The 15,595-nt window shown below is 38.4% G+C and overlaps 1 protein-coding gene across 1 annotated transcript in view; it reads right to left on the bottom strand.

The window, feature by feature from the left end:
- LOC109938716 (polyamine-modulated factor 1-binding protein 1) overlaps positions 1-14,086 on the bottom strand; it is a 149,206-nt gene extending 135,120 nt beyond the window's left edge. Inside the window, exons 1-2 of the mRNA XM_048605966.1 lie at positions 14,057-14,086; positions 2,030-2,272 (exon numbers count right to left, since the gene is read on the bottom strand). Of these exons, the coding sequence (XP_048461923.1) occupies positions 2,030-2,272; positions 14,057-14,086 (273 nt within the window). The remainder of the gene's footprint in view (positions 1-2,029; positions 2,273-14,056) is intronic.
- Positions 14,087-15,595: the final 1,509 nt, after the last annotated feature.

Raw genomic sequence — 15,595 nt, 5'->3', positions numbered from 1 at the left:
AATTTTTATTTACTCTAATACTCTATGTTCCCTCTCTTGACCCATCTTTTTGTACTCTTTTGCTGAATTCTAAATTGTTCCCTGCACTCAGACTTGCTACTTTTTTTGGGACTTTTATATCCCTCGTCTTTGGATCTGATATTATCCTGAATTTCTTTTATAGTCATCGTTGAGCCACCTTTCCTGTCTTATTTTTGTGCCAGATAGGAATTAATACTTGTTGTTATTCTTGCATACATTCCTTCAATCACCTCTAGTAACTCGGAAAGCATGCAGTCTGGAGTACTCTGCAAAGCTGAAAGACAGCATCCAGTTACTTTTTATTTTAATTATCTATGCCTTTCGAACTCTGACCTCTCTTTCCTTGTCCTCCTATACTGCTAGCTCAACATTAGCAAGAAGCACTGTCACATATTTTGAATAGAAACTTTATAACCTCTAGACTCAATACAGAGTTCAACAACGTCAGGTAACAATACTACTACCATATTTTGGACAGTAACTGTTGATGGTAATTCTGCCATTCCCATTTACAGCTCCTCTAGACCCACCTTTTGTTTCTAAACATACCTTATTACCATGCATTTTTGCCTTGCATTATTATCCCTTTGTATTTAGTCTCTCCTGCCTTCCGCTCCACCACAAATTTCCCTTTTGTTCTCTCTTCCCAACTCCCTTTACCTCTCTCTGCACTTGCCTAAACTTTTTCACTGTTCTAACTCTTTTCAAGTTCTGGTGAAAGGTTATCAACCTGAATACAATTACATGACAATACAATTCAATACAGCAGAGGAACAAACCTTTTAGCCCACTGAGCCCATGCTGATTCCTACTCCATATTTAGACCCACTACTTATGGCCCATGTGCGGTTTCTATTCCTCTGTTCACCTCCCATTCATGTGTCTATCAAGATATGCCTTAAACGTTGCTAATGTGCCTGCTTCCACCACCTCCAATGGTACTGAGTTCCAGGCATCCACCACCGTCTGTGTGAAAAATTTTCCCCACACTACTCCCCTAAACTTTCTCCCTCTCACCCAGTGCACTCTAGTAGTTGACCTTTCCATCCTGGGAAAAAGCCTCTGACTATCCACCCTATCTATGGCTCTCATAATTTTGTAGACCTCTATCAGGTTGCCCCTCAGCTTCTGTCTTTCCAGTGAAAACAATCCGAGTTTATCCAACCTCTCTTCATAACAAAACCCTCCAGACCGAGATAACATCTAATAAACCTTCCAAAACATCCACGTCCTTCTGGTAGTGTGGTGACCAGAACTGCAGACAACATTCCAAATGTGGCCTAACCAAAGTTTTGATCAGCTGTAACATAACTTGCCAACTTTTTAGTTTGATTCCCTAGCCGATGAAGGCAAGCCTGCTGCATGCCTTCTTGACTACCTTACCTACCTTTCACTTTCAGGGATCTGTGGACCTGTACGCCCAGATCCCTCTGGAGGTCAATACTATAGGGGTCCTACCATTTATTATAATTTATTGATCTTCCAAAATGCATCAACTCGTGTTTGTCTGGATTAAACTCCACCTTCCGTTTTTCTGCCAAAATCTGCAATCTACCTATATCTGCTGTGTTCTTTGACAATCCTCCTCACTAGCTGCAACTCTGCCAATTTTGGTGTCATCTACAAACTCATTAATCAGGCTGCTTACATTTTCCTCTAGATTATTTTTAAATCTTATGTACATCAAAGCTTCCAGCACTGTTCCCTGTGGAACACCACTAATTACTGATCTCCGTTCGAAAAATCACCCTTCCATCACTAGTCTCTGTCTTCTATGACCAAACCAGTTATGTATCCATCTAGCCAGCTCATCCTGGATCTAATGAGAATTTACTTTCTGTACCAGCCTGCCATGAGGTACCTTATCAAATGCCTTCCTAAAGTATAAAGTTTTAACTTGTTTCTCTTTCCACAGATGCTGCCTGACCTGGAGTATCTCATGCATTTTCTATTTTTATGCAAGAAAAGGTAGCCTTTTGCTGTAAATATATAGAAAATAAATCCTTACTTCTTGGACCACCTCTTGATGTTGCTGATGTGCATGTTGTAGGTCAGAATTCAGTCTGTCAACTGTGGACTTGTACTGTTGCAGTTTGGTCAACTTCTCCTGTAATTCCTTTGTAGACGAGTCAAGTTCCTTCTGTAGTTGAGCAGTTTCATGACTAAAATGGTCTATGTCAGATTCATGAGCCTGTTTGAATACTTCAAGTTCTTTCTGAAGCTGCTCCATGGATTTCTCCTGACAGTGATTCTAAGGATAGAATCAGACATATTTAGATTACAATTTATTTCAGTTGCACGTTTTCTGCCACATAGCTGATGAAGATACACTGGTGAAGATGCCTTTTCAATTAGAGTTCTAACCATTTTGGACATGCTCTTTGTCTTCAGGTATGGCAACTATATATTTTTCTTTGCAATTAATTATTACAGATAAAAAGAGGAGTTTAAAAGTATCAGAAGAAAAGTTCATTTCTGAAAAGAGTCGTATTTGACTTATAATGTTAACTCTGTTTCTCTCTTCAAAGCTGTTGCTAGACCTGTTGGCTTTTCCTAGCCCTTTCTGTTTGCATTTCAGATCCCCAGGATCCACAGTACTTTACTTTTATTTGAGGATACATAATCAGTGTTTACAACTCAGAGACAGACACAAAACCCAGCTTTTTGGCTGTCATAGCTCAGTCTGACACTAGAGCATGTAATCTAGGCTAACCTTTCTGCCTTCCAAGGAACAATTCCAAAGATTCACCATCTTCTGAAAGATAGAAAGGTTGAGGAGAAGGCAAAATCATATTGTCAGGCTTAGACTTCAAAACAATACTATTATAGTTATTTTCTGAAGAAGGGTCCAGACCCGAAACGTCAGCTTTCCTGCTCCTCTGATGCTGCTTCACCTGCTGCGTTCATCCAGCTCCACACACTATTATACATTACTTCTAATTACTGCTACACACAGTAGTCATGGATACATCAGGCTCTAGTCCTATTTGGAAAGGACATCTAGAAATAAAAAGCTTAGCTTATGCATGTTCATGTACATGTGTTCTCAAGGCTCTCATTTAAAAGTGTGGTGTAGTCTGGTTTTGTCCACATTGTGCTATTTATGCAGCCTAATGACATTGTCACAAGCTTGCTCCAGAATCCTGAAGTCCTTTCACAACAAAACCAGCTCTTCGAACACTGTTCAGTAACCTCTGCTAATACTTCCTTCCTTCCATATTTATCTCAGCATCTAATTTTTCTTCATGCTTTTCCTTCTTTTTATGTTAAATAAAGCAAGTTGGTTTTGTCCATTCTTTAAGGAAATTATCTTCTGGGAAGGGGTAAGTGAATAGTTAGGGATTTGATTAATCTAAGGTAAAAAAAAAGGTGGTAGTTTTGTGGTAATGTCACTCAACTAATAGCTGGTTTGCTGTGCAGGTGCCAACAGCATAGGTTCAATTCCCACACCAGCTGAGGTCACCATGAAGGTTCTGTCTTTCAACCTTGCCCCTTGCCTGGGGCGTTGTGACCCTCAGGTTAAACTCATCACCAGTCATTTCTCTCCAGGAGACAGCAGCCCTAGGGTTCCTCTGGGAATATGGTGACTTTACCTAATAAGCCAGAATGTCCTGGACTCAAATCCAATCATGTCAGATGGTGAAATTTGAATTCAATAAACATCTGGAATAAAATGCTTGCCTCATGGTGACCATATAATCAGTATCAATTGTTAAAAAGCCATCTGGTTCACCACTATCCTTTTAGGGAAGGAAATCCTTACCTGGTAGGCCTAAATTAAATTCTAGATCTACAGAAATATGATGACTCTTAACTGCCCATTGGACAATGAAATATAGGCAATAAATGCTAGCATAACAAAGTGATGCCCTCATTCCATGAATAAATGAAAAGAAAACAGTACAAATAATTAGAATAATACACAATTATTTGTGAAGATGATACATAATGCAGACTGCAAGGTTACAAAGACTCACATGTAGAATTGTATGATTAGAGATATCTTTCACCTAGATAGTGCAAGTGCTGACCAAACCCCCTTCAAATATATCAAGGAAGTAGCCTAGATCATAACCTTTTCTTATTTAAAGGCAAGTGTAAGGTGCTGATTCCAGATGTAATTAAATTTGTTACACTACTTGGCTTTAAACAAACACACACTTTATTCTTACTCTAAAATTAAAATACAATCAAAAGAAAGAAGAATTGGTCTAACTTTAACTCTATTGGAAAATTTAACAGAATATTGGATTATTTAACTACTAACAGAAACTGTTCCAATATAGTAACATCCCATAAAAAATGCCCAAGTGGGCACTAGAGCAAGTGAGGCACTCTGAGATGCTCCCGAGCCAATCTATGAGACGGGTGATAGTCCCTGCTTGCAAAGTGACCTGGTGGCAGCATGACAATGAAAGGTGATATGAGCTCTTAAGTTGCAGCGTTGAAATGGAGAAATGTATTGTGAGTCAGAGTTGGTGCCATGATGATTTGGTGAAACTGATGTGTGTCCAATGACAACCTCAGTGGATGGGGATGCAGTGGCCATTGCCCATATACCATTAGTTGGTTTCTTCTCTGGCTCAATCTGATTCCCTTCTTAAAGTCATGCCTGATCTGTGCAGACTTTGTACATGACACATCAACATAGTGAGTGTGAATTGGTGTGCATGCGCATTTCCAAGTGAGCATGCATGCGCAGATGCCTTGCAGTTCTACTGTCAGTACACACTGCCTTTCCTAAAACAAATGTTAAGCTAACTGGCCTGTATATTTTTGTCTCATTTATACAAATGATTTGGCTGAGAATATAGGAAGCATGGTTAATCAATTTGTGGATGGTACCAAAATTGGTGATATGTGGACAGTGAAGTAAGTTATCCAAGAGTACAAGTTCTTGATCAACTGGGCCATTAGGCTGAGGAATGGCAGACGGACTTTAATTGAGATAAATGCGAGGTGCTGCACTTTGGTCAGACAAACCAGGACAGGAGTTATGCAGTTAACAGTAGGGCCCCAGGAAAAGTTATCAAACAGAGAGACCTAAGGGTGCAGGCACATAGTTCCTTGAAAGTTTCATCACAGGTAGGGTGGTGAAGAAGGCATTTGGCATGTTTGGCTTCATTGGTCAGAGCATTGCGTACAGGAGTTGGAACGTCATGTTACAGTTGTACAATACATTGGTAAGGTCACATTAGGAGTACTGCATACAATTCAGGTTGCCCTGTGATAGGAATTGTATGCAGTTATTCAACTGGAAGGGGTATATAAAAGATTTACAAGATTTACCAAGACTGGAGGGTTTGAGTTATAAGGAGAGGCTGGATAGGCTGGGACTGTTTCCCTGGAGCATGGGAGGCTGAGGGGTGACCTTTATAGAGGTTTATAAAATCATGAGGGGCATAGATAAGGTGAATAGCTAAGGTCTTTTCTCCGGGGTGGGGGAGTTCAAAACTAGAGGGCATAGGTTTAAGGTGAGAGGTGAAAGATTTAAAAAGGACCTGAGGGGTAGGTTTTCCACAGACAGGGTGGTACATATTTGGAATAAGCTGCCAAAGGAAGTGGTGAGGTGAATACAATTGCAACATTTAAAAGATATTTGGACAGGTACGTGGAGAGGAAAGGTTTAGAGGGGATATGGGCCAAACGCAGGCATATGGAACGTGTTCAGTTTAGGAAGCCTGGTCAGAATGGACGAGTTGGGTTGAAGGGTTTGTTTCTGTGCTATATGACTCCATAACCTTCTTATAAAAAGATGTTACATTGGCAGTTTTCCAATCCCCTGGCACTTTTCCAGAATCTAAGTATTCTTAGAAGATTACCACTACTGCATCCACTGTCTCTACAGCTACTTCCTTAAATAGCCTATTTCTGAGGGCCAATGTTCATTTTGGCCTCTCTTGTCCTTTTTATATATTTAAAGAAGCTCTTGTCTGTTTCTATATTACTTGTTAGTTTGCACTAATAGTTTATTTTCTCCTATTTTATGGTCATCATTTGTTGGTTTTTAAAATTTTCACAATCCTCTGTCTTCCCACTAATCTCTGCCATGTTGTATGCTTTTTTTCTTTCAACTTGATGCTATCCTTTACCTCCCTGGTTTTTCATGGTTGACTTATGCCCTTCCTAGAATCCTTTTGTTCACATTGGAATACATCTTGTATTATGAGCCACAAACTACTTCCTTAAATGTCTGACATGCTTCCTCAATTGTCTTTGCTGTCTTTTCCCAGTCCACTCCGGAGCTCTGCCCTCATTCCTTTGTAATTACCCTTATTTAGGTTTAACACAGTTGGACCACCTTGGCTGGTCATCCCTCCTTCCCTTTGGGCACCCTGGACTGACTAAAACATCACTCTCCCAGCTTCGCACGATTCATCCATCCACATCACTAACAGATGTACCCCTCCTTCCTCTTTTAAGAGTGCCCTTAAAGTGTTTGATCATTTCTTCATGGGCATTTATGGATACTCTTCCTTCATAAAGCTACTATCTGAATTCAAATTATTGTTGCTCCTATTATTTCTTTATATATTCAACCGGAGGGGCTACTGACAGACCTTTGAGGAAAACCGATTTAGGAAATGGTGCAAGGCAGTGTAATATTCCAGGAAGAGGAGAAAACTCATTAAAACTACAACAAAGGACAAGTAGCTCAAATAAGTCAAGATGGTATACATTTATGTATTTTGTGAGAAATCTTTGCAGTTTGTGGCTTATTGTTTAACGTATGTTAACTAAGTGTTGCAATTTTCTTCAGTACTAAAAGTACATAGATGCCTTACTCACTTGTTAAAAATTAACAACAAGCTCTGCGGTGTGATCAATCATAAAAGAACGTAACATATTACAATTCAACATGAAGTTTAATGAGAACAAACAAACTGCCCAAAGATATTTAACATGAAAATTTTTCTCCAACCAATTTGTAACAAATTAGTCAAATATTTGAAGTCAGAAGAATTTATTTATAATGACATTTTAAGGTTGAATGTCACAACTTTCTTTATAGTTGACATTGCTCTTTATCAGCTACTTTTCATCATCTGTGTTTGAGTATCTTATCTCTCTCCCATAAGGATACACAGCTTTTTCTCAATTTAATTTTCATCTGACCTATACATCCTGTCACAACTGGTTTATTCAACTTACGTTCATGCAAACCTCTGCCAATTAACTTTGACACATTTGTGCATACTACTGATGCCATTATCCAAGTTTGTATTGTTAATTCAATTGAAATACATATCTAGCAAAACATGGTATATTATTTCAGAAATCACACCTTTCATGTGATAACACATAAAATATTTACATGTGGTCATAATGATATGGAAGCCTCTAAAACAGTGCTAAATTAGGCCATAATTAATATTGATAATACAGTCCCTTCATCTTTGTTATGTTTGATGTTATAATATGTTAAATATACCATTAATATTTCACAAGGCAATGGGGTAAGGTTTTAAATGATGAGAAAGAATGCACTTGGATAAGATATGTTTCTTTTAAAAGGACATAATGATAATGTAGACTAAAAGATATTGTAACTGTCAACATTACAACATGGGGAACAAAAATAAATGCCTGAAAATCTGCAAAGATAAAGAAAATTAAGGAAGTGTTAGTCATCAAAATCCATGAAAGCTGAGCTTTCACATACTTGTCAAATCCCAATTTCTCAAACTAACTAATCCGAAAACAGCCTTTGGCAATTTAAAATGAGCCAGAAATATGAACATGTTCCTATGATAGTCTGCTTTTTTGCCCCTTGATTAATTTTGAATGGAGCTCAAACAGTATTTGCATATAATTTTACTGTGTCAGCCCTTGACATGGAACCCTTTCATCAACCAAGCTTGTCAAACAGGGAATTCTGAATCTCATTTAGATTCTAATATCATTTTCATGATGCAGAGTAGAAAAAAGTCAAAGATAAATCGCTTCATCAATCAAAATTAAGAAACACTTTTCCAGGAGAGTGTTGGTCAATCAGAATTCCAATATCCGTGGATGATTAAACATACCTGTTTTAAGCTACAGGAAAGGAAGCAAATGTCCAAGTAATTTTCTGGCAATGAATACATTACTGCATCACCTTTAGTGACTAACCTCAACCTATTTTCCCTTTTTTCTGAGATTGTTGGCATAATGGTTATCAATCTGTACAGGTCTGCATGCCTGAATACCTGTAAAATGCATTGCCACAATCTCTTTCCAAATGAAGCAGAAAGAAATCATTAAAAATTAATGTCATGCTGGTTGCTTCGATAGGAGACAAAAGTTCATATAAATCATTTTGAAATATCACATAATTTTCACTGTATATGAATGGCAGAAATGAATTGGCTTTATTACCATTTTAATTGTCGTAATTCTAAAAGACAAAAGGTCAGAAGAAGAAAGGGAATCACTAATGGTGTTTTTAATATGTAACATTGAAAATGAACTCTTTTTGTGCTAAATTTAATTTATTTCAAACACACAAATATATGTTTCTCATTTCCAGATATACAGATCATTTAAAATATAAAGGTTTGAACTAGAAGGAGAAAACTTTGGGGATGGCCAGGTACACCACAATGTTCTCTTCCAGTCCCACCCATTCTCATGTTTTTAATGGAATTAATTGTCTAAGGAATATAACAAGCATACTTCTTTCTATGTTGTAGATTTCATGACAAACAGCAAGACATTTGTCAAAAGGAAATGTCCATCAATAAGGAATATAATAAGAGATAGTAGGAACTGCAGATGCTGGAGAATCTGAGATAACAAGGTGTGGAGCTGGATGAACACAGCAGGCCAAGCAGCATCATAGGAGCAGGAAAGCTGACGTTTTGGGCCTAGACCCTTCTTCAGAAATTTATAATAAAGTGGGTTAAACTGACCCATTTTAGTTCTAGTTGGCAAACAGTTGTAAGGTTCATACCAATATGATTGATACAATTGGTAAATTTGGAATGAGAACTGATATTAGAGAGCTGTCACTACAAAGCAACATTTTACCCCAGTCTGAGATAACAAGGTGTAGAGCTGGATGAACACAGCAGGCCAAGCAGCATCAGAGGAGCAGGAAGGCTAACGTTTCGGGCCTAGACCCTTCTTCAGAAATTTCTGAACAACCTTTCTGTGTCTACTCTCAAGCTCCTGAAGAATCTTATGTTTCAATTCATTCTCCTCTCATTCTTCCAAATTCAATGACTTCTAGGCCAACCTACTCAATTTCTCCTCATAAGAAAATCTCTCCATACCCAGGATCAACCTAGTGATGATTTTGGAACAATGGGTGCATTGTTGCCATCTGCCAATACTCCATCTAGCTATAACAACAAGCAACCACCCAGTGACTATCTAGCAGTCCTTAGTTGGCAGAATATTCATTGCCTGGGACTTTAATTGTGGGCAACTAGGGATGGACAATAAATGCTGGCCAGCCAATGATGCCCACATCCCACAATAAAAAAAAAACTTTCTCTGGATTCTCTCCAATGCCAGTGAATCTTTCCTTATATAAGGGAATCAAATCTGTTCGGAGTCTTCCACGAGTTTCTGACTAGAGCCTTGTCTAGTTTTAGCAAGGGTTTCCTATTTTTATACTCTATTCTCTTTGAAATCAAGGTCAATGTTCTATTTACCCAATGACCTTGGATTTCAGTTTTTTGTAATTCATGTACGAGGACTCCAAATCCCTCTTTGCTGCAGCTTTCTGCAGTCTTTCCATATTTAAATAATATTCAGCTCCTCTATTCTTCCAGCTAAAATGCATGAACTCACATTTTCCCACATCGTATTTCAACTGTCAAATTTTGCTCATTCACTTAACATGTCTCTATTCTTCTGAAGACTCCTTAGGTTATCCTCACCATTTGCTTTCCCACCTATTTTTGTGTCATTCACAAACTTGGCTATAATACATTCACTTCCATTATCCAAGTCATTGATACATCTTGTGAATAATTGTAGCCCGAGCACTGATCCCTCTGCCACTCCCTAACTTTCTGTCTTTTATTAGTTAGCCAATTCTCAATCCATGCTTATGTACTACCACCAATAACATGGGCTCATCTTATTACGTAGCAAAATGTGTGGTACCTTATTGAATGTCTTTTGGGATCCAAATATCCATCAACTGGTGTCTCTTTATCTATTTGCTTGTTACCTCCTCAAAGATTTATCCGGTTTGGTTCCCTTTCATAAAGCCATATTGACTCTACTTCTTTATTTTATGTATTTATAAATGCTCTGTTATTACATCCTTTATAAAAGACTCTAATATTTTCCCAATGACAGATATTAAGCTAACTGGCCTATAGTTACTTGTTCTTTGTCTCCCTCCATTTTTGAATAAAGGTGTTATATTCACAGTTTTCCAATCCACTGGGACTTTTTCAGAATCTAAGCATTCTTGGAAGATTGCTACCAGTGCATCCACTATCTCTGTAGCTACTTCCTATCAGGGCCAGGGGACCTATTGGCCTTGTGGCTTATTATTTTCTCTGGTACTTTTTTCTCTGGTTATAGTTATTATGTTTATTTGACCTCCAAACCCCACTCCTCCCCATGCCCCATAACTTTTGCTGCTTGATTATTTAGTATTTTTGAAATATAATTCACACCCTCTACTGTGAAGATCGATGAAAAATATTTGTACAACTCTTCTGCAATTTCGTGGCTCCATATCATTATTTTCCCACTCTAATTTCCTAAGGGCTTTATATTCACTATTGTATCTTGCTTCCATTTCATCTATTTAAAGAAGGTCTTACTGTCTGTTTACATGTTTCTTGCTAGCTTTCTCTCATAGTTCAATTTCTCCCTTTTATTTTAGTAGTTATATCTGTTGGCTTTTAAAACTTTCTCAATCGTCTGATTTACACTAATCATTGCCACATTATGTATTTTTTATTCCAATTTGATACTGCCCTTAAATTCCCTGTTTAGCCATGGTTGGTTATCCTCTTCTTTGAATCCTTCTTCTGCACTGAGATATGTCATTGCTAGGTGTCATGAATTATTTTTCAACGTCTAACATTGTTCATCAAACTTTTTTTCTGCTAAACTCCTTTCCTTGTCTACTCCAGTCAACTTTGTCTTCATTCCTACGATAATCACCTTCCTTTAAGTTTAGCACAATTGTTTTTGGCCCAAGTTTCTCACTCTTAAATTCAATTCTAAATTCAATCATGTTATGATCAATGTTCACTCTGAGATCTTTTATTCTGTGATCATTTATTAAACATACCTCATTATGCATTACCAGATCCTAAACAGTCTGATCCCTGGTTGGATCCACAACATGTTGTTCTAAGAAATAATCGTACAGTCATAGAGTCATACAGAACAGAAACAGATCCTTTGGTCCAACCACTCCATGCCGACCATAATCTCAAACAAAACTAGTCCCATCTAATATATCCCTCCTAACATTTCTTATTCATGTACTTATCCAAATGTCTTTTAAATGTTGTAACTGTGCCTGCATCCACCACTTCCTCTGGAAGTTCATTCCATACACAAACCACTCTCTGTGTAATTCCACACAAACCACTCTCCTGAAGGCACTCAATGAATTCTTCCTTGTGGCTACCTCTGCCAATTTGATCTACCTGATTTAAAGTCACCCATGATTAATGTATTGTCTTTTTTACATTACCTCATTATCTCCTGATTTATTCTCTGTCCTACAGAGCAGCCAGTGTTTGGGGGCCGATAGACTACTCCCACAAGTGTCTTCTTCCATTTGTTATTTCTTACTTCCACCCATACATATTCTGCATCCTCCAATACAAGATAATTTCTTGCTAGTGTACTATTTCCATCTTGTAATTACAAAACCACCCCACCACCTTTCCCTTCCAGTCTGTCCTTTCAGAAGGTCACATATCCCTGCATATTAGTTCCCAGCTTCGATCTCCTGGCAACCATGTCTCTGTAATCACTATAAGATCATAATATGCTCCTCTACTTGTGATGTTATTTTATTTATTTCGTTCAATATACTACATGAATTCAAGTAAACAGCCATTAATTTTGCCTTTTTTATCCTTTTGTATCCCTTTTGTCCCTGTTTGCTGCTTTTTTGTAATGCTTGTATTCTTTGTCCCTTCTTGTCCCACTTTGGGTATCATCGTCAAAATATTTACCCTACAATGTTGCCAAATGTTTTTGCAAGCTTACATTACCCCACTCCTGAATCCTGTCCCCTTCACATTAGTTTAAAAGCCCAGTCTACAGCCCTAGTTATTCAATTTGCTAGAACACTGGTCTCAGCATGATTCAAGTGAAGCCCATCCTACCAGAACAACTCCCTTCTACTGATGCCAGTTACCAAGAACTGAAACTCATTCCTCCACACCAATCTTTAAAACATATACAGCAAACCGTTACTTAACCAACATCTATGGGACCTGTGGAAGGATCATTAGGGCGGCACCGTGGCTCAATGGTTAGCACTGGAACCCTGGTTCGATTCCAACCTCGGGCGACTGTCTGTGTGGAGTTTGCACATTCTCCCCGTGTCTGCATGGGTTTCCTCTGGGTGCTCTGGTTTCCTCCCATAGTCCAAAGATTGGCAGGGTAGGTGGATTGGCCATGCTAAATTGCCCCTAGTGCCCAGGGATGTTTAGGTTAGGTGGGTTAGACATGGGAAATTAGGGGAATGGGTCTGGGTGGGATGCTCTTCGGAGGGGTGATGTAGACCTGTTGGGCCAAATGGCCTGTTTCCACACTGTAGGGATTCTATGATATGAAGTGTGCCAGTTGATCATGAAGTCCACATAATCCACAAAAACACACACTAAGTAATATGGGGGTATACATATCACTGTTATACTTTATTTACAGCATAAATCACTTAAATAATAATACAGCTTTGCCTTAAATAAAACTTTCAGGCAAAGTATCTTATCACTTGCACCTTTCCGGTATATCATTTTTTTCTGGTTTATTGAAAGTGCTGGTTCATAAGGTGCCTGTTAAAACCATGTTTGCTGTATTCAACGTTTTTCCTTATTTTACTTAATTCCTTGACTTTATTTACCCCATGCCAATTTGTCCATGGCTCAGGCAGCCATCTTGAAATTATCACCTTGGAGGTCTACAGTTTAATTTAGCTCTTAATTGTTCAAAATCATTCATCAGAACATCCTTTCCAGTCCTATCAATATCATCAGTACCAATGTGGATGAAAACAACTGGATCCTTTCCCTCTGCTTCAAGATCCTCTCCAGTCCCGAGGAGAAGTCCTTAACCGTGGCACCGGGCAGTCAACGCAGCATTCAGGACTCATGTTCATGCCTGCAGAAAACAGCATCTATCGCACCAACCATACTGTCCCCTACCACTACTACATTCCTATTTCCTCCTTCCACTTGAATGGCTCCCTGTACCTCAGAATTATGGTCAGCTCACTCATCCTTCTTGCAATCTGCATTCTCATCCACGAAGCTTGAAACTGTTGGACAATTAAAGGGACTATGGCTCCCTGAGAGCTATTCCTTATGGGACCCCATAACTCTCATCTACAATTACACCTTCCTGTCCTTAATCACAGATCAAGACTAAATTACCTCACTTAAGGAGTGTGACTGTCTCCCAGAACAAAGTGTTAAGGTAACTTTCTGCCTCCCTGATGTTGCACAATGTCTGCAGATCAGACTGCAGATCCTCGACTTGGATTCAAAGTTGCTCGAGCTGCACATATGTGTTCACTGTGGATCACCTTGGTATCCAGCAGCTTCCACATGATGCAATGGATGAGTTGTTAAACTGAATGCCTTCTGAGGTGAATGTAAAAGATCACAGCACTACTTTGACGAGGAGGTGAGACATACCTGGTGTCCTGAGAATTATTTGTCAACATCACAAAAGTAGATTGTCTGGTCATTTATCAAATTGCCGTTTGTGGATGTTTGCTCTCAGTGCATTGGCTGCAGTGTTTCTTACATTACAACAGTAACTACACTTCAAAAAGTATTTCATTGACCATGAAGCACTTTGAGATATTTGATAGTGGAAACAAGAATGTCTGTACTTCTTGTTTCTTAGCTTTCACCACAGACATATTTCGTCTCAGTTGATACAAAAGCGAAATTTTTCAGTGTCTTGGGAACTTTGATAGGCAGATTGAGAAAATCAAGGAGATTCGTTGAGGTGTTCAAAATCATGAGTGGTGAATGGGATTAGATAGGGAAGCTGTTCTAATTGGTGAATGAGTTGAGATCCAGGAACAACAATTTAAGGTGACTGGCAAAAGAAGCAATGATGACTTCAGGAAAAAAGATTTTATGCAGCGAGTGGTTAGGATCTGAAATGTACTGAAGAGCCATGTAGAGGCAGGTACAATCCAGGCTTTCGAAAGGGAATTGGATAGTCACTTCAAAAGGAAAGGCTGGGGGAGTGCGATTAGCTAGCAGAGTTGGCCCTGCAGACAGCCAGAATGGAGATGAGAGGCCCAACTGTCTCATGCTATGCTATGACCATTGTAAGATTTTTTAAGAATCACATTTCTGCAACTATGGTGTAATACAATGTCACTTAAACTTAAAATAGAAACCAATGGTGGACAGAAATGAATATGGGAAGTGTTTTCAAAGCACATGAAGAAGAACAAAGAAAACTCTATGCATTTGAATGCTTTAAATCATAAGAACAGAGGAACAGGAGTAGGCCATTCAGTCTCTCAAGCCTGTTCCACTGTTCAATGAGATCATGTCTGATCTGTAGCCTGAATCATGTCGATTTTAGCTTGGTAGCAAACCCAATCTCATAAAAAAACAATGTAATTAAGGATTTATTATAAATCTGAGGTGTTGCTGAATGTCATTAAAAATAAACCAGATCAAGCAGGCCTTAATTACATTAATTTCATTTCTCTTTCTATCTTTCTGTTTGCAATTATCATATGACAATTTTATGAGCCTCAAATTCTACAGGATCTATGGTGTTACTCTACGTTACATGTGGAAATTACATAATACAATATTGACTTCAGTTCTAAGACATATATTTACTCTTCAGGATAAAAAAGGTAGTCACTGTGATTTAATTAGAGGGTTTATCTTCCATCTCATGCAAAACCTTGTCTCTCACCTGTTGGTTACTGATTTTTAGCTCATGTTGCAGGTTCAGCATAGCCTGCTCCTGTTGACTCATTTTCTTATCATGTTCTTTGCAAGCATCACGTAAGCCCTGTATTTCAGTCAGTAGACTGTTTATCTCTGTCTTCAAATTAACCACTTCTGCTTTCTGGAGTGTGAGCTGTAGATCAGAAAGAAATGGGAATTATTAAATATTGTTTGTAAGTGAGATTTACTGCTTCTATCTGTTCCTCTCTTTCGCACATCCTGGCAGACTGTCTTGTGCATGAAATTCAGGGATATCTTTTAGGAGAACCTCACATTCTAAATCTACAATGGCTTCCTATATACCTTTCCTCCACCAAACCCATATCTATGGCATTTGCCGTGTATCCAGACAGCATGCTGATTAGTTATCCTTTAAATTACTAACTTAATTTTATCTTGAAATTAAATAGACTGCTACATAATCATTTACAAAACATGACATTCTC

Source organism: Rhincodon typus, chromosome 15 (assembly GCF_021869965.1).
Source record: "Rhincodon typus isolate 14 chromosome 15, sRhiTyp1.1, whole genome shotgun sequence".
Taxonomy (NCBI): Eukaryota; Metazoa; Chordata; class Chondrichthyes; order Orectolobiformes; family Rhincodontidae; genus Rhincodon; species Rhincodon typus.
This window is presented reverse-complemented; position numbering and strand designations above follow the sequence as displayed.